General features: G+C 35.3%; 5 protein-coding genes across 7 annotated transcripts; 4 read left to right on the top strand and 1 right to left on the bottom strand.

Annotated features, from left to right (window-relative positions):
- Positions 1–82: 82 nt before the first annotated feature.
- Positions 83–984, top strand: LOC106624517 (larval cuticle protein A2B). Of its 2 annotated transcripts, none has more exons than XM_036361514.2 (3): positions 83–187; positions 258–320; positions 377–984. In XM_036361514.2, the coding sequence occupies exons 2-3, from the start codon at positions 309–311 to the stop codon at positions 848–850; spliced, it is 486 nt and encodes a 161-aa protein (XP_036217407.1). In that variant the 5' UTR covers positions 83–187; positions 258–308; the 3' UTR covers positions 851–984. The 2 variants fall into 2 exon arrangements, with proteins under 2 accessions (XP_036217407.1, XP_069961755.1); XM_070105654.1 differs by having other exon boundaries at positions 255–320.
- Positions 985–8,326: 7,342 nt separating this feature from the next.
- LOC106624520 (larval cuticle protein A2B) lies at positions 8,327–9,204 on the top strand. Its single transcript, XM_014244262.3, has 2 exons — positions 8,327–8,455; positions 8,657–9,204. The coding sequence occupies exons 1-2, from the start codon at positions 8,444–8,446 to the stop codon at positions 9,131–9,133; spliced, it is 489 nt and encodes a 162-aa protein (XP_014099737.3). The 5' UTR covers positions 8,327–8,443; the 3' UTR covers positions 9,134–9,204.
- On the top strand, positions 8,381–14,493 carry LOC138855808 (larval cuticle protein A2B-like). 2 transcript variants are annotated; one of them, XM_070105852.1, is made up of 2 exons: positions 8,381–8,455; positions 13,947–14,493. In XM_070105852.1, exons 1-2 carry the CDS (start codon positions 8,444–8,446, stop codon positions 14,415–14,417), a joined length of 483 nt encoding a protein of 160 aa, XP_069961953.1. In that variant the 5' UTR covers positions 8,381–8,443; the 3' UTR covers positions 14,418–14,493. The 2 variants fall into 2 exon arrangements, with proteins under 2 accessions (XP_069961953.1, XP_069961952.1); XM_070105851.1 differs by lacking the exon at positions 8,381–8,455 and adding an exon at positions 13,767–13,826.
- Positions 11,019–11,802, top strand: LOC106624519 (larval cuticle protein A2B). Its single transcript, XM_014244261.3, has 2 exons — positions 11,019–11,073; positions 11,198–11,802. Exons 1-2 carry the CDS (start codon positions 11,062–11,064, stop codon positions 11,711–11,713), a joined length of 528 nt encoding a protein of 175 aa, XP_014099736.3. The 5' UTR covers positions 11,019–11,061; the 3' UTR covers positions 11,714–11,802.
- A 459-nt stretch (positions 14,494–14,952) lies between the features above and the next one.
- Positions 14,953–15,678, bottom strand: LOC106625642 (pupal cuticle protein Edg-84A-like). Its single transcript, XM_014245471.3, has one exon. It carries the CDS (start codon positions 15,676–15,678, stop codon positions 14,953–14,955), a length of 726 nt encoding a protein of 241 aa, XP_014100946.3.
- Between the last annotated feature and the right edge of the window lie 8,972 nt (positions 15,679–24,650).

Below are 24,650 nucleotides of genomic sequence, written 5' to 3'. Positions count from 1 at the left end.
TGGGTTGATAAATAGCTCCTGTGCCAATATGCATATGACAAGCGAAATCGATTTGAAATTATACATACATATGGAGAAGTAAGCAAAACAATTACTGCCAGTAATGGTGTATTTAAAAATATGAATATTTCGAAAAAAATGGCAAGTAACACAGAAAATTAGAGAAAAATGCGAAAAAATAGAAATTGTATGTAACTAAATGCTTACCGCCATTGCTATATAAACCGCACACATTTAAATAATAAATCATTCAGCAGCTTAACAGCTTACGAGGCAGCAATTGTATACACACCACTAAATCTTTGCAAATGGCATACAAGGTAATTGGCTTTAAACCATTATTATTTGGAAAAGAATAATCATTCCTTATTCATAGTTCGTAGCAATTCTCGCTTTTGCCGCGTTGGCCAGCGCTGGCGTTCTGCCCGTGCATGAAGTGTACCAACACGCACCAGTTACCAGCGCTGTGGTGAAGGCGCCAGTGGCTTATGCTGCTCCAGCTCCAGCTTATGCTCAATCGGTTCTTGCCAAGCACGATGACGAATATGACCCACATCCACAATATAAATACGGTTATGATGTGCAGGACGCACTCTCTGGCGACTCCAAGAGTCAAACGGAGGAACGCGATGGTGATGTCGTCCGCGGCGAATACTCCTTGGTCGATGCTGATGGTTTCAAGCGCGTAGTACAATACACCGCCGATCCCGTTAACGGTTTCAACGCTGTTGTCAACCGCGTGCCTTTGGAACATGTAAAAACTGTGGTGAAAGCTGCGCCTGTAGCCTATGCCGCACCAGCTCACGGTCTCGTTAAGCAGTTCGCCGCCCCAATTGCGTATCATCACTAGAGTGATCTAGAAAGCCAATTGCAACTGCCAAATTTGGTCATTGTTATCGCTGGAAGGAATTGTTAAGTAGTTTTAGGGAAAAAAGAAAACAAATTGAATAAAAGCCACTGAGCTTTTTAAGCTTCATTTGATAATTAGAGTGGTATTACTTACAAAACGCTTCTAGATTTTTACATTACATTAAACCGAATAGTTACTGAACAAATTCTTAGAATTTATGGTTCTTAAAACCACAACACCTATAATTACTATAAGGTGGTTTGTAGCAAGAAATAGAGATTGCCGCTCAGTGGATTCTAGTTTCGAACAGAAATAAAAAGCTCAACATTGTATTTCAGTTAAGTAATACAAGTAATATTTGTTGTAGCACATTAGTGTCAGCTACTGATTTGTCTTCTTCATTCGCATTTTTTTACACTAATCATGCTGCCACTACGTCATATCAGCAATTCTGATTTCATAAATTATAAAAAGGGCCTGACAAAGGAGCTGACACAATTCGATAATTACATGCAAATTGAATTTAATGTGTATAATTTAGTTAATTTCGTACAAGTGCAGTCGGTAATTGACTGGTGAGGCGAATCATAAGTGATGACTGAATTGTCGAGGTTGACCTGTTGAAACCATGTGCAACTGCAGCACAGTCCCTTCACCGTATGTAATTTCGACAACATAATTTACGGCAGTTGTCCTCTTAATTTCTTTGATGTTTACAAAGCATGTTGGCAACAAAAAACATGCAATAATTCATTGCTGCAATCAAAGAAATCTGAATACTCAACCGCATAACGGCAAAAGTTATTTCGACTTCAAACCGATTGCCGTAAGCCAAATAAATGCAGAATATAAATTTTTACGTGAACGTATGTATGTGTGTACATACGTATGTTATACTCAGCGATTTGGCGGCAATCGTTCGAATTTTTCTCATTTTTGGCAACGCAGCACTCAGCGGAGTGTTAAGGTCAAAGTCAGGTTTTATTGTTAATTGACGTACATACCTATAGTATTGTGTTTTGATCATGCCACATAACCCATTGCAGTACCTTCACTGTCTGTTGGGTAATTGTTATTGGTTTTTACGTCTGTGCTCTTGCCACCATGACCGGCGTAATTCTCTTGTAAGTGTCTGGTATTACAAGCGACCAGCCAATCGGCCAACATAAACAGTGTACCTACGTACAATAACAACAAAACTATACCACAATAACTGCGTGATAGCCAAAGCTGTATTGACGAGAACACCAACAATATTAACACTGTAACTGTAGCCGGATGCCGTACTACCGACACAAGCACAATTGCAACCGCTGAGCACGCTAACAAGTGTCACACAGTGGGCCAAGAAACGTTATTAGTACAGGAAGGAAGGTAGCATTAAAAAAATAAAAGCAGTAGCCGATGGAATAATAAAAACACAACCCCCCATTTTCAATCATTTAAAAGGAACAAAAGCTTATTAGTGCACATTTTTAATAGAACTGCTTTTACGGATCAGTTTGAAAATATGTCACGCAAAAATTACAGTGAGTAAAAAAGTTATTATTCAACACTAAAATCTGAGGATATAAAAAGAGAGAAATTAAAATTTCAAGTATTTATGCGTAAAAACCTATAAACTGTCTTCGTTTGCAGACCTTAGAGAGTAGCGAATTGATCAAACCATACGAGCTATTTAAAGAAACTGGTCGGACTTGTAGGGCAAACTTCTGTTAAAGTTTTATATCAACTTGTATATTTCCAAAAAAAAAAAATTGTTTTTTCTTATACAAATATCATATATAAATATATTAGACAACATTCTCCAAAAATTTTAAGTTGGTCTTGTAATTAGTTTTGGAATATGAGCGTATTTGTAACAATGTTTTAGCTTAATATAATTGGTTCACAAAAATAAAAGCGTTATCTCGAAACGTTAACTTCAAAATATGTTAAAAAAATTAATTAGATATGTATATTCGTCAGATATTGATCCACATTATAAGATTTTTGATAAAATAATAATAATTTAAGAATTAGGCGGAAATATCTTGCTCACCGGCAGACACCTATTTTCGGAGGTGGCTATGGGAACAAGGGAATCCAGACATTTAAGAAATGACTTTGAAAGTACATGAAATTCTGTAAATACCAATTTTTTATACCCTGCACCGGATATTTTAAGTTCGCTAAGAAGTTTGTAACACCTAGAGAGAAACGTCGGGGACCCTATAAAATTGGGTCGATGTAGCCATGTCCAATTTGAAATCTAGCACATGGGCTTTCCTGCCCAAGAAGCTGCTCATTTGCCGAAACCGCCGATATCGGACCACTATAGCATATAGCTGCATACAAACAGTACGAACGGAGTCAAGGTTTGCATGGAAAGCTTTTTTATGTGACGTGATATTTTCAAGAAATTCAGCATGGGTTATTGTGTAAAGCAATGGTGCAATCCCAGAAGAAATTGTTGAGATCGGATGACTATAGCATAAAGCTGCAATGCAAACTGAACGATTGGAATTTGTTAGAGTAATTTGTTATTTGAGTCATAAATAATCATAAAACTTGTCTAAAATCTGTGAAGCAAAAAATGGTGTTACTGAAGTAAGCGGTTATGCGACTTTAACTAGGTATCTACATACATGCTCCTTAGGATCGAGTTCAGCTCGAAAGCTTTGGTGTTGCTTTCACAGGTAAATTTAGGTCCTATAGCAGGGGCAAAACTGTTAATATGATTTAACCCAAAATACTACACTTAAAAATCAATAAAGCATATATTTTTATAGTGCTTTTATTACTTTTTTTTATTGTATATAAACAATTCCTTGAATAGCGTCGACAAATTCTTTGTAGATATTTTGCCATCAAAATAGTTAAATCGACACACTGTACGCATGTATTTGTATGCAACACACATGATCCATGGCACGTTAACAGTTAATTTAACTACATTCATACGAATGTTACTTACGGTTTGTCACGGCCACTATTTGGGTAAATTTCGCCTTTTGCCGCACACCGTTGCTTTTAACGTTTATTTCCACTGTTATGTTTGCCTTACTTTTAACGACAGAATGTCCAAATTTCCCTCAAAATCGGACCATCGTTCGCAAAGTCACTGCCATTATAAATTACGTGCGCTTATATGATTCTCGTAGCGCTTCACCTATCATCGCCGCGCTCTACCTTACCTCGGAATTAATGCACGCGATTAACCTTGAAATTAACGGAAATCGAAAGTGAATTTCAATTTGGACAATTATGATTTTCATTTTAGTTTCTTCTTCCTTTCTACGAATCTGACTTTATGACATTCGCTTGAGGGTCAGAAGTGGAAGTCAGCGAAATGGATTTGACCAACTTGTGCCAACACAAAAGTAGGAAGGTTGAAATCACTTTTTTATATAATATATTGATGCTAAGCAAAGGGTTACTCAATTTTATCAGAATAACTCACACATTGACTGATATTTATGGTATAAATTCAGACGAAATCGCGAAAAGAATAATATTTGTTATATGGAGATCGCGAGTAGTACTGAACCGACTTTAACCATTTTTAGCATTAAATCTCTTAATTATCGGAAAAGATGAGCACTCAATTCCCTTAAGAATTCGTGCAAAATTTACTAATATTTTCGGTATAAAGTCAAACAAGCTTGAAAAGTTGGAATCCAATTTTTTAGTTGAAAGTTCGCAACTAAAACGAGCTATTCCATGTTTAATTTACCTATTATATTATACTCAACTTTGAAGGAATCTGATGAAATTTAAAATTGTGTCATATGGAAGATAGACGTCCTAATTGTTCGATTTTAATTATTTTCAAAACGTAACCGAAAAATTTTACGACAGCTGAGATATGAGATTTCACCTTCACCAGCTTTTTCGTTGGACAGTTTCCAATCTCTTGTAGGTAATAATAGGTATAATTGCGGACGTGATTATTATTGGATTTTAATCATTTTCACATCGCATCATGAAATGCTAAAAACATAATATTTCCATTATGTCGGGTTTCAATATTATAGTACAATAGTTTTTGAGATATGTATTAAATCACCTTCAATATTTAAAAACTCACTACTACGATTCTTTATGCCAAATATAATGAATTTTTGAGTTAACCGTAGTACTACATAATTATTCGGTTAACAGCATTTAGTGGGCGTGGCAGTAATGAAATTTCTCCCATCTGCAATGCCATGATTCTCAAATGCCAAAGAATAAGTTTTTCAAGCTGTTTAAAGATAGCTAAGTTTTTACTCAAGTTATCGTCTGCCCAAACAGACGGACAATTCCAATACATTGAATATTACCTTATTTAAGTAGATAGGTATATATGTACATAAAGAAGTAAATCTATTCTATTTGTATATTAGAAGTGAAGTTTTCCATATAAAAACTGTTTTCAAGAAACATCTTATTTATTCGTGAGAAACACATCCGTTTGATATCAGCGACCACCCATACATGCGTGAGTATAATTATCGCTATCATAAGTGAATTAGCTTAAGTGCACTTCAATTACGTATTACTCGTAGTGGCTCTCAAGCCACTTTGTAGCGAGTAGGTAAATTAACCGTGAAAATAACTGACAACCACTACCGTTTAACGCGATCGTGTGCACTAAACCGTTTTTATGGCTTATTATGAAAATGTCTACACATTGAGTGCACTATTTTTTTTATATGTATAAACATTAAGGTGTAGCGAAAAAAATTTTTTAACATCTAGAGGCGGCCCACTGACTTTTAAAGTAAAGTTCGAGCTAAAATTTTTATTTCGTAAAAAATTTTTGATAAGTGTTCTAGAAGCTGTGGTCATTATTGGAGTTTTAAAAAAGTCTTAAACGACAACATGCTTTCCTTAAGCGTTAAAATAAATTTTGAGTCAAAAACCGTCAAATTCGGTAATGTTTATATAAATGTGAAGAGTTTAAACCAAAAATTTTTATTTTTTGTCCAAAAAAGATTTTAACTCGAAATTTACTTTAAAGCCGCCTCTAGATGTACAAAAAAAATTTTTTTTTTAATTTTCTTTTTTTATAATAAAAAAAAAAAATTGTCGCTCCAACCTAATAAACATTCATACATACTTATTTATATAATATGTAAATCTATATGTGTATATACATGGGCATTTTGCGGTTAATTGTGCTGCTCATCACGCGTTGGCATGGAGTCGTGCACTTAAAGCTCCACCATCATAATTAACACCACAGCGCGTATTATGTGAAGTATTTTTTCTTTGTTGTTTTTTTTTTCTTTTTGCAAATATGTATTTGTATTTTGTGCTGTTTTTGTTTAAAATTAGTGCGCGCTCGTCTTCATGGTTATCAAAATGCCGAGCTGCAAGTGCGGACATGAAAGTTGCATGACATTTTTATTTCTACGAGCAAAGTGAACGCATTTCGATTTTCATTGCTTATTTAGTTTTGGCGAATCTTCGAAGAGAGGTGGAAAAGAAAAAAAACAGAAATAGGAAATAACAAAGACATATAAGTTGACATATGTCGTATTTAAAAATGTACATTTAGATTAAGAAGATTTGGAAGTGTGGTTAAATTTTGAGTAATTTTTTTAAACTCAATATGAATTGCTCTAATATTTTAAGGGTATATTTTTATCATACTACATCAGGGTAGATAATTTTTGAAACCAAAAAAAAACAAATCATAGTAGGTTGAAACCCATTGGAAATGAAAAAATAAAAAAACAAAGATGAAAGAAAAAGTAATTTAGAGCGATATGCGGTCGGGAAGAGGAAGAGGAGGGGCGTGGTTGAGTTTTTAAGTATTGAAGACAGTTTATCTCGATTTACCCTTAAACTACGAGTTCTACAGAAAATAGTCATATGGAAAAGTTCTAGGTTATGAAAAGATCTACATCACATCACCGCAAAATTTATGTGATAAATTCAAATAATCCAGTTTTTGGTTTATATACTTTAATCTTGTACAAAAAAGCGTTTACTTTCACGAAATTTGTTGTAAATATTCCTTCTTATGACCCAAATCCACTTTTTTTTTACTCACTTATGATTACCTTTAAGCGTGTATGCAAATGCAAATCTCATTGGTATGTCGGGAAAACTTGATTTCCTTTCAATATGAATGCAGAAATATATTAAAAATATTAAAATTTCAAAATATAAGCAGACATAGTTATATATAATATGTATATTTCACTTACACTTTTCCTAACGAACTTTCATACTTACAAAAGCATATGTTTGTATTTGTACAATATTTTTTAATTTTGTCCAGTTTGTTTTTATGCTTAATGGGATCATATATTTTTCAAGATCAACTCTGTTGATTTCTGTTACCAATGAGTTAATGAAGGGTTGTAGACTTAATAGCGTTTGATATAAACTAAAAGCTGCCAATCATGCATTTCCGCTTTCTACGATTACCAGAACCTAACCTAAGCTCCGATACTATTTTCAGTGCAGTCTGTTTTTGTGTGATGTAACATTTCAATGATTATCGCAAGGCATTCTCATCGCATTGACTTTTATGAATGCAATAACGTATACACATATGGTATATCGGTATGTTGGTATGTAACGTTTCGTGGTCAAATGTCTGTCGGAAATATTCAAGACAGTAGCCAGCCTTTACTCACTTCCAATACATACATATATACATATCTCTATTGACTCATGCCCTTAAATAATGACTTACTTAAATGTCGCAGGTTTTTATGAAAATATATACAGCGAATTATAAATAGCAACAAAAACCTAGTCAAGCCGAATGCGCCGAGTAACACACTTGGCGTGCTAATTTGAAAACACACACACAACCGAAAAATGATATACAACATTCGGGTTAATCAATGCCTCCATTGGCCAGTGTCATTATGCATTTACGCATGCGCTGCATTGTAATTACTAAGCGTTTGGTCACTCGCCAGCTACTAATTCGCATGAATATTGGCTACTAGTCAGCCGATAATGCACGCATGCGCAGTAAATTGGCACGTTGGACTTCTTTTTGTCGACTTTGTCACGCTGCATTTGCTGGTGTGGGTTGCGTTGCGCAGCCGCAGCGAAAACAAATGTGATGCTATTGTAGTACACACATACATATGTAGTTAGATACAAAAAAATATATATTTATATGATGTTGATGTTTAACACATTAGTGCGTAATAAATATAAACAAGCACATGCATAACAAAAATAGTACATATTGCAATTGCAAACGTGGATTGATACATAAGCGCAGTGCAAAAAAGTTGGCGTTGACGTTGACGTTGGCGTCCATCGAGGCGTGGCTGTGAATGCGGTTGTGCAGCCTTGGCGTGCTTATCATGCATTCGCAGCTCACCAGCAATGCAATCAAATTTTAAATTAAAGAAGCTCACTGCGTCTGCGCACTCACATGTACATATGTATGTATATGTGCACAAATTGTCGTTCAAATGGCGCACGTAAATGGGTTTTCGTTTTCATTATACGTTCGATTTTTATTTGAGTTTATTAGTTGAATGGTCGCTTTGATTTGTATAAAAGGCCCAGTTGGCGCCGGTTCCAATCAGTTCAAATCCATTTTCGGTATTTAGAGCAACTAAATCAACAATTCAACCACACCCAACAAAAATGGCATTCAAAGTAAGAAGCAACAAGAATAAGGATACAATCCACATATAATAAAATCAAAAAAGTCTCAGCCATAATTTATAACAAAAAAGGACAAAAGTCCATACGGCACTACAGTGCCTACAAAAGTGCTTCAAAAGACTTAAGCAAGAAACTTGTTACAATCAGTGTTTGCAATATAAAGTAATCACAGTTCTTTATACTCAATTACAGTTCATCGCCTTCTTCGCACTGTGCATCGCTGCCGCCAGCGCCGGTGTGATCGCACCAGCTGCTCCTTTGGCCGCCGTAGCCGCAGCACCTTTGGCTGTTGCAGCTCGCGTCGAGGAATACGACCCACATCCCCAGTACACCTACGGCTATGATGTGAAAGATGCGCTCTCCGGTGACTCCAAGACCGCTGTGGAGACCCGTGACGGTGATATCGTTCAAGGCCAATACTCTCTGAATGATGCTGATGGTTACCGTCGCATTGTGGACTATACCTCTGACCCAATCAACGGTTTCAACGCTGTTGTCCGTCGTGAACCTTTGGTTGCACCCGTCGTTGCTGCCCCAGCTCCCATTGTCAGAGCCGCTCCTTTCGCCGCACCCGCACCAATCGTTGCTGCTGCCCCAGCTCCCCTTATCGCCGGAGCAGCAGCAGTGAGGACCCAGTTCGCATCGCCACTCATCTCTTATGCCTATTAGAGAAGTTGGACTGAACATTTGCCATTAGTTGTTAAACATGAATAAAGCCAACCTGTGACTATTTAGAGAAATTTATTTGTGCTTTTATTTTTTAATCGCAAACAGAAGTGTTATGATGGTGCAAATTATAATTTCAGCCATCAATTTCATTACTTAAACTTCCATTGACATCTGGATATATGTATAGGTATACATAAGTAAACATGAAGGGTTGTGTTACATTGCATCATCAGTAAGGTATTTTCGCAATGGGACAACGCCGCATGTAAAATGTTGGTGCCACACCCATGCGGATTATGTCCACCAACAGAATTTTTGCGACATGACTTGCAACTAAACGTCGCTGTGGCATGTGATATGTTACATTGTGACTAAGTAAAGGACAGGCATTCGTAAATCAGATACCTTTGAGTACCCGCACCAGCAATATACGGCTGTGGTAATGACTAAGCCACACGTAAATTCAAATGTATAGGCACCTACAAATATACAAATGGTAGGAAAGCGTGTGTCTTGCCCAGAATAGATCTTATAAAGTAATTAAGAAATAAAAAGAAGAAAATTTTCGATTATAAAATTTATAAGAGAAAACAAATGAGGTGGTTTAATTTTATTACCGAAAAGATCGACGATGCATAAACTAAATTGTAAAATACTCTAAAAGACCACTTTGAAATCTATTTTTTAAAAATAATAGCATTATCCGCCCATTTTTTGTGTGTTAAAAACACAAGTAGTAGCAGTAGCAGTAGCAGAATTTTACAGCCTCTCAGACCACGATAAAGAAAAGTAAGCGAAAACTGAGCAAAAACTCTGGTCACTTATTTCTGCAGCCTCAAGGAGTTTAATCCCCTAAAAAAAGTGTGTTAAAAACACAAGTAGTAGCAGTAGCAGTAGCAGAATTTTACAGCCTCTCAGACCCCTATAAAGAAAAGTAAGCGAAAACTGAGCAAAGACTCTGGTCACTTATTTCTGCATCCTCAAGGAGTTTAATCCCCTAAAAAATTATTAATTTTCGAAATTTAAATAAAATATTTAATCAAGTCTTACAGTATCGGCTAGAATAGAAGGCGGTAAGCGCTACAGTAATCGTATTGCTCATTATACTTAAGTAATACAATCGCTATTTTTGCTTTGCGTGAAAAAGATTGTGAGGTCGCTCCTCGCCATCCCAAGAAGTTTTTGCGTCGTTTCATGGTCATCACCGAAACATAGAATCACCAGTACGCACCCGACACCATAAAACAGACGAAATTCTGAACTTCATCCAACTAAATTAATTCAAAGAAGACGAAGACGAAGATGGGATCTACAACTACTATTTGAAGATGGCAGAACGGTAACAGGGCTCTATTATGGGTCTATCGGGACGAACTGCAGGAAAAGCTGCTGTTCCGCCATGACAAAGCAACAGCATATACCTCCGCTATCGCTATAGCCAAAATGGTCAAATTAACCTCATTGCACAGATTTAACTCTGTGCGACTTCCATTTATTTGAAAACTTTAAAAATTCAGAAGTTTGAGCCAGAAATTCCATTGTTGCCGCCACAGAGCGCTACTTTGCAAATCTGCAGTAAAAGTGTTTTCCAATTGGAGCATCGTTAAATAAATTAAGTCAAGGTAAAATAAGACTGTTTTGGAAAATAAATGGCCATTAATGCAAATTTTTCATTTCTCTCTCAACAAGCATTCATTCACATATTACCCGTAGCACAACGAAACTCTCTGTAAATCATTTGTATGAGCAAATTACCGCTTAAATAGCGTCAGTTAATAGCTTTTCGTTTTTATTGCGTGCTTCTGATTTCTTCGTTGTCTTCGACCCATCGATTTAATTTGTATAAAAGACTCACTCGTTTAGTCTTCAAATCAGTTCAATTCCATTTTCGGTATTTGTAGCAACCAAATCAATCAAACTTAACAAAAATGGCATTCAAAGTAAGCACTTATATCGATACCCAATATTAGGAAACATTTTATTTGAACCACAATTGTAATATAAAAGATTTAAAGTCGTATAAGAGTGAACGAACTTTTAATCTGAAGTATCTTTTCTTCGTAGTTCATCGCCTTCTTCGCTCTTTGCGTCGCTGTCGCCAACGCCGGTGTCATTGCACCAGCTGCTCCTTTGGCCGCCGTAGCCGCAGCACCTTTGGCTGTTGCAGCTCGCGTTGAGGAATACGACCCACATCCCCAGTACACCTACGGCTATGATGTGAAAGATGCGCTCTCCGGTGACTCCAAGACCGCTGTGGAGACACGTGACGGTGATATCGTTCAAGGTCAATACTCGCTAAATGACGCCGATGGTTATCGTCGTATTGTGGACTACACTTCTGACCCAATCAACGGTTTTAACGCGGTTGTTCGTCGTGAACCTTTGGTTGCTCCCGTCGTTGCCGCTGCTCCACTGGTTGCTACTTCAGCTCCAGTTGTCAGAGCCGCTGCCTTTGCCTCACCATTAGTCGCTGTCCCTGCTTCAGTTGCCACTGCCTTCGCCGCTCCAGCTCACCTCGTCGCCGGACCAGCAGTAGTGAAGACCCAATTCGCTTCACCACTTATCTCTTACGCATATTAGAGAATTCGACTCAACATTTGCCATTACTTGTTAAACATGACTATGAACTAAGAATAAAGTCTAAAAATATAATATATAATATAACCAAATGTTTTTTGGGTTTTATTTATTGGTCGTTGTAGTATTTCTACTACTTAGCAATAATTAACAAAATTATGGTACCATTAATAATTGGATTATAAGCCCTAGAATTTTCAATAATTAAAAGTTGAAACTTGTACAATATTTGAGTTAAAATGCATTTATTTTTGACAGCGCGAAAACCTCGCAATAAAAACTCGCAAAGAAGCTATAGTAAGCTTACATTTGTCATAAACGGACTTATTATTGGGAAGGCACAACTTTTTGAGCTTTGGTTGAACACTATTTTCCATATGAGAAATTTCCTAAAAACCATAAACGAACACGAAGTCCATTAAAAGGACAATTTTTTTTTTCAAATAGTATGTCACTACTTTTGAGTGTTCTTTTTATACTCTCGCAACCTGTTGCTACAGAGTATAATAGTTTCACCTAACGGTTGTTTGTATCACCTAAAACTAATCGACAGTTTTGCCAACACCTGAAGTCGTTGCCCGGGCTTTGATCCTTGCAAGTTGCGAGAGTATAAAATGTTCGGTTACACCCGAACTTCGAACTTCCTTACTGGTTTTGTTTGTTTTATGTTCACTTAATGCACAAAAGTTTCTTTTAATGGAAACAACCTTAAAAGCGGTCCCGAAGTTCTATCGGACAATTTTGTACGTTCGTTTACAGTATCGGGATCATTGTCTAACAATCTGGAACACTACGACTTCTCTCTTCTGCAAGGTCACCAAGTCAGCTATGATGATGCTCACTTTATCTGCGATTACGTTACAAACATTTTCCTACCACAAACTGATAATTTTGACCATGGTGCGAACCAAATCGGACCCTACAAACTTTTGGCCTCTATCATATTTGGGATAAATCAAAATACAGCTTTCGGTATTAAACATCACATAACACTCTTTAGACATATCTTCCATAACGTAGTTTTCAAGATTCCACCAAATTAGGTTTAACACTAGAACTACGAAGATTTACCATATACCTATTTCAAATAGGTCTCTCTCTCTCTGAAATTAAGATGCGTAAGAACAAAATAATCTATAATATTATTCTATACACAAATTTAATGACATTATCGTAAAATATTAAATAGGAAGGAATAAAGAGGAAATGGTATAAATAAATGATGCAACCGGTAATTTTGACCGGTTCGTAGTTCTAGTGTTAAAGATTCCTTAGCCACAAACCTAAATTCATCGCATTTAAACTTTTTTAAATAAGGGAAAGTCTGTTCCGAAACTTCTTCAGCGTCAAAATTTCATGCTATCAAAAAAAAATATTTCGCAACTAGATGGCAACTCGTTCAAAACTCTATAAACTTTAGCTTATATGAAAAATACTTGAAATTTGTGTCTAAATCTAATATAACATACATACAATACAGCTGTATTATATATGAAATGTTATTAACGAACTTACCATAAATTACCACATACATGTGTATGTATGTAGATTTGCTTTTGTGGTGGACCACGGATACTTACAAACGTAAGCACCTCTAAACAGTATTTGTATTATAAAGTCTGAGAAGTTTTAAAAATATGATATGTATTGCCATTGTGATAAAAGCTTTTGATTTATTCTACTATAGCAAGAAACATAATAACATTACTCACATAAGTAGTTCACATAATAGAAAATTTGTAATTAGATGAAAATCAATGTATTATTTACCATGGGAGTCATACAATAATCTTACAATTAACGTTACCACTCAGCTCGCAAATATGTGGCTTGCCTTCATTTGCTTTAAGCTAACCGCCCTCAACAAGCATTCATTCATATACATAAGTATATTACGTTTGGCTTAAAGAAGCTCTGCGCAATGAATTTGTATGAGCAAATTGTCGCTTAAATGGCGTAAGTTAATAGCTCCACGTTTTTGATTTCCTTTGTGTCTTCCACCCATCGAATTTATTTGTATAAAAGACCCATTCGGTTAGTCTTCAAATCAGTTCAATTCCACTTTCGGTATTTGTAGCAACCAAATCAATCAAACTAAATAAAAATGGCATTCAAAGTAAGCACTTATATAGATAATATTAGGAAACATTGTATTTGATCCACAATTGTAATATAATAGATTTAAAGTCGTATAAGAGTGAACGACTTTTTAATCTGAAGTATCTTTTCTTCGTAGTTCATCGCCTTCTTCGCACTGTGCATCGCTGCCGTCAGCGCCGGTGTCATCGCACCAGCTGCTCCTTTGGCCGCCGTAGCCGCTGCGCCTTTGGCTGTCGCCGCTCGCGTCGAGGAATACGATCCACACCCCCAGTACACCTACGGCTATGATGTGAAAGATGCTCTCTCCGGTGACTCCAAGACCGCTGTGGAGACCCGTGACGGTGATATCGTTCAAGGTCAATACTCGCTAAATGACGCCGATGGTTACCGTCGTATCGTGGACTACACCTCTGACCCAATCAACGGTTTCAACGCTGTTGTTCGTCGTGAACCTTTGGTTGCTCCCGTCGTTTCCGCTGCTCCAGTGGTTGCTGCTCCAGCTCCAGTTCTCAGAGCCGCTGCTTTTGCAGCCCCAGCTCCCTTCGTCACCGGACCAGCTGTAGTGAAGACCCAATTCGCTTCTCCACTCCTCTCTTACGCCTATTAAAGAAGGTCGGCTGAACATTTGCTATTAGTTGTTAATCATGAATACGAACTGTGAATAAATTTTAAACATACATATATATTTGTGGGTGTTAATACCTTTTTTTAAAGCAATCAGATATAACAGTAGTGTAAGCTAAGTGGGCTAAATTCGCATCGAATTATGAGGATATTCCTGTTAGACTTTGAGATGCCTCAAATAGAATTAAATGAGCTGAAAATCAACGAAAGTAGATATAAACCTCAATACGATTCTAACTTTTAGATGAATATCAAACAATTCAATAGATAATTCTAGCACACAGACAATTGACCTTGATTACATAGTCTTTCTGTCTTTAAGGCAAAATAACCGGAGATGTGCCAAAGTCAAATAATTTGATTAATCAATAGTCCACAGCTGTACACACATAAGATATCGAATAGAAATATAATCAAGCATAGACTTTTAAGATTATAACAGTTAAAACAGAAAATTATTGTTTTCGAAGTTTTCCGTTTATTTGAGTTTTTTTGTCATTTTAATCGAATACAAGTTTTTAGTAAACATATGAAACATGCGGAGCTGTAAACGAGGTCTTGACCACGGCTGGATGAGCCTCTGTATGAATGGCGTGATGCGTGATGACAGCCGGAGATGTCTTCAGCAAGGTGGTAGCTGCGGGCGCGGTATGGACAAAATGAGTGGCTGGCGACAAATGAACTGCGGTAGCCGGAGCGTGGTGTATGACTGCGTGGGTGGCCGGTGCGTGATGAAGCAAAGTAGGTGCAGCATAAGCGCGGTAATATGCGGGCGATACAACCGGTGTAACATAGGATTTCTGTGTCAACTGTTCGTACTTTGGAGCAATTGGAGCTGGTAGATTGGGTAGGCTGGCAGTAGTTGCGGGTTGAGCATAAAGATTTTCTATTTTGGGCTGTGCCAAAATCTGCGGTGTTGAAATTGCAGGAGCCAAGTTCTTTGCCGGCTCGCTCAACAGTTCGCGGCGTACAGTGGCTTTAAATCCATTCACCGCATCAGCAGTATATTCGACAGTGCGTTGATAGCCGTCAGCCTCTTGAAGTGAATATTGTCCGCGGACTACATCACCATCACGCTGCTCCGATTGTGACTTAATGTCGCCGGTTACCGCGTCCTGCACATCATAATTGAAGCTATAGCTGGGGTAGGCATCGGTTTCATCGTTCTTTTCTTCGGCAGCATTTGCAACGACAGCAACAATGGTCAGGGCGATGAAGCAGTAGTAGTTTACTTTAAATGCCATTTCGACGCCGTTAAGAATTTCGGATTTATTTTTTAATTAATTCGACTTTGTAATACAAGCACAGTTGAAGCTGAACTGATGAACTTATAAATTGTATCAACCAATTTATAGTATTTTCACTACACATTTACCAGCCTATTTTCACTCTTGACCCAATGCCACAATCAAAGGCACAATTACCACGCTGAAAGCGCATGTGGCAAGGTCAGCGCATGCAAAAAGCCTGCAACCTGACATTGAGCGTTCGGGTGCCTGTGTGTGTGTGTTTTGCTCATTGGCGTTGTGTGCACTTAAGATTGTGCTTATCACGTCCCATTTGCACATGCAATCGTCGACACCATCTGCATCTCTACGCCAATAACAGCGTTGTCATAGTGTCTTCAGTGTTGCTGCAACACGCAACCAGTTCCCTTCACCTACGTCACTGTCATTACTATGGTCGCAACAGTATCGGCTGAAGGCAGAATGGTGCCAAAATACAAGAAACATACGAATGGCTTGTGCTTAATTGCATGCAAAAAGTTAAATCAAGAAATGGAACACTTGCTGCCACAATTAAAAAATGCTCGGTCAATATTTTATTTTATTAAATTTAATGTTAACAACCGTGTAATGTGTGTGTATTTAATGAAATTCAAATAAAGAGAAAAAAATAATCAAATAAAATATATACTATATGCGCGATTAGTACAGAACCCCAAATCACGAGGGACCTGTATTTTTAAGTAAATATGCTTATTGCAAATAATTGAGTAGCCATGAATTATTTCATTAAAATAAATTTATGGATTTCCCAACCTACCAGCTTCTTACTATAGTTTTGGCAGTATATACATATAATATTTTAAGCTGAAAATAATTTTTTTATATCCATAAGGAAGGATGCCCCACTCAGTCAATCTATTCAATAGATTTAAAGATCACACCTAGCGAGTATCAAAAAATAAAACGACAAATTACTTTTTTCATTTTTCAACAGTTTATACTTTAAAAGAAAAACATAAAAAAATATAAATTGATATCTCAAATAGTTTTTGACTTATAGCCTTCTAAAATGTAACCATTCAGTTCAATCAGATCCATTAGTTTATCATAAACGCGCTTTTCTCAAAACTACTTTTTTCAATTTTACTTAAGCGATTATTCGGAGACAAAATGATCCGGAATGGTCGGAATGGACTAAACCAAATTTTGGGAGGCCAAAACAATTTTGGGTAAAATTCAACTTCTTTTTAAATTTCCCCCATTTTTAATTTTTTTCTACCATAGGTCATTGTACGAAAAATATTTTCCAGAAGAGGCTTTTATAGGTTTCTTCCACGAAGGAGGCGTGATAGCTGCAGTATATCTGAATGCAACATAAAACAAAAAAATTCAAGATACTATGTGTATATAATTTTCTGTGTATTTTTAAAATATGTTTAAATATATAATATATTTAACATTATAAAATAAGTTGATACAGTAGTCGTTTATTTATTCCTAAAAATCTTTTACGCTGTGACACTCACTAGGTGTGTCCCTTAAATATTTTATGTACCAAAAATAAAGAATAACTGAAAGGGCAATCCCTGCCCAAACATTCAAAGCAGAGAATGTTAATAAATATTTATAACAATAATGATTTCATTATTACTTTCTGATATCAACATCACTTACTAACATTATCTGCCTAAATGTATGCTTAAACATAATCCGCAGCGCTGACAGCGAACTTCAACAAAATTAATCGCGCCTAAATGTATACATCACTTCACACCAGCAGCAGTAAGTACGTTCATTTTGACTAAACCCCTGATTACACTTCATTCGCACCAGCAAAGCATGCATACACAATTATTACAATTTTTTACGCAAATGAGAATACAAAATATAATTTTTTTGAATAAAATTTTATAAATTTTATATCAAATCTTTTACCACACAAGTTGAAATTAAAAATGCGATAGAATAATTTTTTTCGTTAGAACGGACTAACTTGACACACTTGTAAATAAAAAGATTTCGGATAGTCTTTCTAACTGTCTGCTTTGAAACTACTTCTTTAAAAACCAATCAATGGTTAGAACTAGGCCATAAGTTTAACAAATAGGAAATGAAAAGAAGGTTTTCCACATAAACAAACACTTTGGAAAATTGGTATGTCTGTATGCATGTTTTTCACTTTTATCGTGTTACGAAAAGTACACTAAATTTCTTAGTCAATAACATTGTCAATTTCAGTTTCAAACAAAATTATGTAATTTATATAAAATACCGCCAGTCAAAATACACTGAAATACATTTACACAGTCTCTCATTTAATAGTTATATACATATGTATGTGTGTATGTATGTATATATAATTTATTTCCACCAACTTAGCAACATTGAGCTTCGGTACACTCACTTTTTACCTCAATTATTTTCACGAACGTATTTATTCGACAAGCACAAAAAAATTAACATAGTTTTGATCACTACATCTTTTTTATTTAGTTACGACGGCGATTGCAAAATTAGTACGCTCACAGCATTCAGCATCACTTCATTCATACACAAGTCCTTAACAAGGATACACAGAATCATTTTCGGGGATAAGCACACCGGATTTCTATCTTGCACGCACACATTCCACATGTCATCATTTCGCCAATGGCCGAAGAGTCATTTTGAACGATTTTCATTGGTTACGGTGAGCGATGCGTTTATATAGTGTACCTGCTCTAACGTATGTGCGAGTGTAAAAATGCCAGTCGTCGACCATTTCTTTACCTGTAATCATCACATGAGCGCTTACATCCGCACACCATACATAAACATGCATAGATTTGTATGAGCATGAAGGAATTAATTGTTAACACCATCGAAATACCAAAAAGTACATTCCCAATTTATTTCATATTAAAACTTTTTTAGTTAACATTAGTCAGAAATTTATGTACATACAAGTATATAGCTATGTAAGTAGGTATATACAAATTTATATACTTAGACACATTTTGTATGTGTCGGAGTTCATGTTAGCACATAATTCTCTTCATTGGTTTTTCTACTTAATGATACGTTTTCACGGAGCTCTCTTCCCAGAGAAAACATACCATACACAGATCCTTCTTTTCATTTTAGTTTATAATTTTGATGGCTAAAGCGGCGTTAATTAACCAGATAGATTCCGTATATCTGATCGCAACATCAAAAAATGTATTTACAATTAAAATATATTTTTGAATTGAAGATCTAACTACAGTTTGGTGCTACTATGTTTTTCCATCACTTTCTAGTGTGATCAGGGCCGGCCCGAGACAATTTACAGCCTTAGTCAAATGGCGAACTCTCCGCCCCTTTTAAGCTAAATTTAACAAAATTTCTAACTTTTGAAAATTATTAATGAGCAATTTTTCCGAAAATAGCTGGTACTTCGTTACCTAAATCTGTTGCATCTACCATATATCTGTCAATATACCATGAGTTAATGACATTTCTAATTTTTTACAATATTCAAAACTGTAACTGTGCAGCTGATCAATATTAAACAAAAATCAAAAAGTTTTAGTAACTTGTTTCAACCGATCGTATCTTTCAACGATTGAAGAAAATCCAGCATCAATAATGGCAAAATATAAATTATTTTTAAAATTTTGCTTTGCATCGCAAATTGGCTCGTCTTCTTCTTCATAATTGAACTGTCTTTTCTGTTTCCTCAAGCGAACTGCGAAAGCGACATTTTTTAATATGAAGCTGAAGGTATTTCCCCGGATTTGATGCTTGTAAATTGCAAGAGCATGAAAGGTTCGGCTACACCCAAACTTAGCGCTTATTTACTGGTTTTTAATACTTTTTTTTCGAAATCAACAAAAAATTAACAATTTAAATTATGTCATCAGGTTAGCACATATCACCTTTTTTAATATTCCTTAACATTTTTAATCAAGAACATATTTTTAAACTAATGTATTAACTAATTTTAACATTTCTATATTATTTTAATAATGAGTCCCTTCCGCCTTGTTGAGATTGATGTCTAAAATCGTGCTTTTTTCCAATGTAATTTAAAGAAATTGATGACCAATCGTTTTTAATACCCACAACCAGTTCCTCTTCAGTGGAGTACTGTCAGCCAGATTCGAAATCCAACCATTCTCACATCATTTTATTACTTCGTTGTCAATTAAGTAAGGCGACCACTGCATTAAATCGACGTTTTGTCCCTCAAACCTATACTTAAATACCCAGGCAGTATGAATCGGTGATTTATTCTATCGTGCAAAGTTCTACACAGACTTTTAAAATGGAGAAAAACAATTTCCAGTACATTTTTATACGCGTTTGCGTTCATATTAGTATTCAAAAATTACAGTTCGCCAGCACCAGTTAGAAGATGGCTCTCCACGCCACCACACGGCTCATACGAATATGTAATCGTACCAACTGATGTTCCTTCTTCCGAAGATCATGGAAATAATAGTTGTACCCATCGGTCTTTCCGAGTTAATTTTTTTTTTCGTCTGAAAAAACAACATAGCGCCAATCAGATTTTCCGGCCTTGTACTCCAATGCAAAATTTAATAGTAAATCTTTTCGAGGAACCTTAAATGGTAGTTTTTTCTTTAGTTTTAATAGTTTCAAATATGAACCGTTCCTTGGCACCCTTTTAACGGTAGATAAGCTGACTTTAACACTAGCATTACGCAAGAAATTGTATATACATTTTTGACTTCTGCCAACTTTTTTTGATATTATAATTATTGAAAGCTGTAACTCTTCACAAGCTTTGAGTATTGCTTTCTCTTCAACCGATTGTGATTTTGCTTTATCGATATTAAAGCCTATAAAGCACTTAAGCAATACACAATATTTGGCGTATACGTATTCAAACTCCGCAAAGAAATACAAATCAATTGCATGTTCTAACCTGATGACGCAAAAATAAAGCACATTTTTTAACTAAAAAGAACCATACAACGGTACATTCTTATCGCATGTTTTCTTTACCAGTGATTATGCATACAAAGATTAGAAAAGCAGAAAACAATAAACTAAATTCACTTTTTTTACAAAAAAATCAGAAGCAGTTATATAATATAAGGCTGATGAAGGTGTGCTAACCTGTTGATGTCTTGATTTAATGAAAAAAAGTTCGGAAATCAGTTACGTCATCGATTATATCCAGAAATTTGGGACAAAGGGCAAAGCTGGCCCAGCGTTCGGTAATTAAAAACATGCAAAACCTATTAAGCAGATAATTTATGTGACAGTGCTTATGTATGGCAGCGCTTGCTATGTATGCATAACTGGGCCTTTAGTAGTGGGCCTTTGTGGTCGAAATATATATTTTAAATAACTTTGACTGAAACCATTTTCATGATATTAGGCAAATTTATGACCGATATTGTTCATATTTGGTACCGAATTATGGTATGTATAATATATTAATTTCAATAAAAGAAAAATCCAATGCACAGAGAGGATATAGGAACCGGCCCCCTTTATCCATCAGTTCATATATATTATATTTATTTTATTTTGAGAAAAACTTGGTTTCGTTTAAGCATATGTATATTTTTTGTTAATGTTACATGTGCTCTAGTAATATATGATAACTTGATAATGATCTGGTGAAGCCTCTAAGAGAAACATTGATGCGGATCTGAAAAAATTTTCTTTTTAACTGATGTTGGCCGCTGAGAAGTCTACAATAGGATAATTTTAAATTATAACATTACATGCAATAATCTAAAATATTTTTTTCTTATCTTAATGGGATGTAACAATAATAATTATAAATTAATTAAAAAAAAAAAATTAACATAAGAAAAATATTTTAGACCTCAAATTTCGATAATCATGTGATAGAATAATGATATTTAACAAAAAAAAAAAAATTTTAAATAGAAAACAAAATATTTTGCAAAAATTCATATCTTTGAAACGAAAAAGAACTCCCCTCAGAAATTTGAGAATTTCTTTAGATATATTAGAGGTATAATATAAAAAAAAGTTGAAGACAAAATTATCCCGCGATGGTTACTTTTTACGATTTTGAATAATTCAAAATTTTTTAATTTTGGTAATTTTAGAACAATTTCTTCCCTATACCTCTAAGTGGCCAATTAAGTTTTAAAAAAAAGTCTTAAACGACAACATGCTTGCCTTAAGCTTTAAAATAAATGTTGAGTTAAAAACCGTCAAATTCGGAACTTTTTACATAAATGTGAAGAGTTTAAACCAACAATTTTTTTTTTGGACATACTAACTCGGAATTTACTTTAAAATTGATATCTCTCTAGATGTTAAAAAAAAAAAAAAATTTCCAAAATTTTCATTTATTATAATCTACAAATTTTACCCTCAGGCTAAGCAAAAAAAAAAAATGTTTTTTTGGGTCCACCCTAATATGTATACCGTATCAAGTTATCTGGAAGCACAGATAGATGTGCGACTATTCAATATATGGCCAAATATATTAAAGTATAGACCGATTTTTGATAATTGTGGCGGATGCAATAAACTGGTTATGATTGTACCAAGAAATACGTGTATAAATGAAGAAGTATGAGTAAGTTCAGTTCTTTTCAATTGAAAACAGGGAATATAATTTTGAACCGAGTATTTATGAAATTGTCACTGAGTCGAGATTGACAAAACTTACGAAAATGATCTAAGAAATGTTGCCTTTTTTGTAGTGTATGACTTGAAGTTCATAGAAAGAATAATTTTAAGCAACTAAACAACGTTGACAAAAGATAAATGTGTGTTCAATTATTTCCTGCACATTTAATTAACGAGGGAAGTATTGTTCTGATTTCATCCGTTTTAGGCAATAGGTTGCACTGTTATTAGAAAGAGATTCTTCTGAACTTCATTAAGATTTCTTACATATTGACTGGTCGATGCGGTATAAAGTCAAGTTCAAAATATTTATATTAGGTATATGGGGACGAAGAGAAGTATTGCCCCGATTTTACCTTATTTAGACACGAGTGCATGCTGTCATCGTAAAAATATTCTCTCCGAATTTTAATACTAGACACACAGATTGTCCGTCATGTTCGGTAAAAAATCAGGCATATGCACTGGAGTCAACATATTTAGTGTCTGGATCCTTGAAAAGTTTTAGTCCGAACAAATTCTATCAATATATCTCAATTACTCAAGTTATCGCTTGCACGGACAGACAGTAACTCGGAATTCAACTCCTATTGTCATTTTGATCAATTATATATTCATAACTCTATATCTATCTCACTTAGTTTTAGGTGATACAAACAACCTTTTCACGCTGAGAAATATTAAACATGGTTCATGATGACTATATATATGTACATAAGTGCATTTGTACCATATATGAATGCCAAAGTAAAATTATATATGAATATAAAAAAACCGTTTTATAAAATGTTAGTAGGTGACAATCTTCGATCGACAGTAAATCGCTTTTCGTTAAAGTATATCCGACCGATTTAAATTTGTGTCAACCGCGCTATGAAATTATAGAGTAAAAGTTTTTATAAACGCGACCGACCACCGTCAAGCGACTGCTATTATTATATATATACCCTGAACAGTGTAGCTTAAGTTCTTATATTAAAAACTTTTCATGAAAATTTGGCATGCATTAGTGCCCAAGTCAACGCTACAATATTCGAACAAATTATTCAGAACGAACCACTATAGCATATAGCTAGATTCAAACTGCCCGATCAAAATCATTATAAAGATTATTTTATACACTCTTATGGTAGGTAAAATGTTCCAGTGAAGGGTATTATAGCTACCGTGCAGGCGATGTTAACGTTTTTTCTTGCTTCTAATAAACATTATTACTCTAAAATGCACATTATTAGCAGCCAGATAACAATAAGAAAGCAATTTGTATTATCTAAACGATGAAAATTTAACTTTATCATATATGCATATATGCTCGTTTTAAATTACACATAATTAAAATATAATATTAATTAATACTATAAAATTTTACTGGTTTCCTTTCAATAATAGTACATATGTATGTATGTTCAACAAATTCACATGCTTATTTGTTCAGAAAATGGGCGACATACGAATCTATGTTTACATATATGTACATATGTATATACATACATATATTCATAACTATAAAGTTACAATAACAATGGGTGTCACATTTATTACTAACATCACAAATGCCGCAAACGAACAGAAAACTTTGTTCCATGTTCAATTTGTATAAGTGACATGATATAAAAAGCAAAAACAAAATGTAACAAAATTTATGAAAAGAGAAAATAATTCGAAGCAGAACAAATGGTGGAATGGTGGCGGTGGAAAAGTTGTCACTGCCACTACGTTGCTACCGACGTCGTCGCCATTGACATTCGGCGCCAAAAACTTTAATCCATCAATTATTTTTATACAAATTACCATTGTAAGTCGTCACTACCAGCACACAAACCAAAAAAGGGCGACACAGCTACAGAATAGAGCATAAGCGCGAGTAAGAGGCCAAGCAGTTCACCAACACAACCAAAACACTCCAAGCGCCAACATCAGAGTGGTAGCCATACCTTGTTGTTACATAGCAAAGTGGTGGAGAACTTATCACTCCGACGACAAATTGATCGACATTTCGTGTATCACTGACCGCTATCCGGCGACCGCTAAGCGCACCGTCGTCCTCATCTCCAAGCGCGGCTACACGTTTTGGTAACAAACTCTGACGAATTGTCAACTGTCATTAATGAGACGACATATAAATGATTTTGAATTTGCTCGGCATCTCTTACCAATGGACTAAATAATTGGAACTCGTGCGTGGCACTAGTCAACTGCAGGTTGGCTTAATGAGATTTTTGTGCCAAATTGGCGTCATACGACATTTATCTATAGATGCATATGCGCCAATGTGCATTGGATATGAGTGATATTGTCGCGCCACAGCCATAAAACCGAACCAACTGGCGCAACAATAAGGCCACCATGAACGTTTTGACCATATTGATTGATTCTATCGC

Source organism: Bactrocera oleae, chromosome 2 (genome assembly GCF_042242935.1).
Source record: "Bactrocera oleae isolate idBacOlea1 chromosome 2, idBacOlea1, whole genome shotgun sequence".
Lineage (NCBI taxonomy): Eukaryota > Metazoa > Arthropoda > Insecta > Diptera > Tephritidae > Bactrocera > Bactrocera oleae.
Note: the sequence above shows the minus strand (reverse complement) of the source record. Positions and strands in the feature narration are given on the sequence as shown.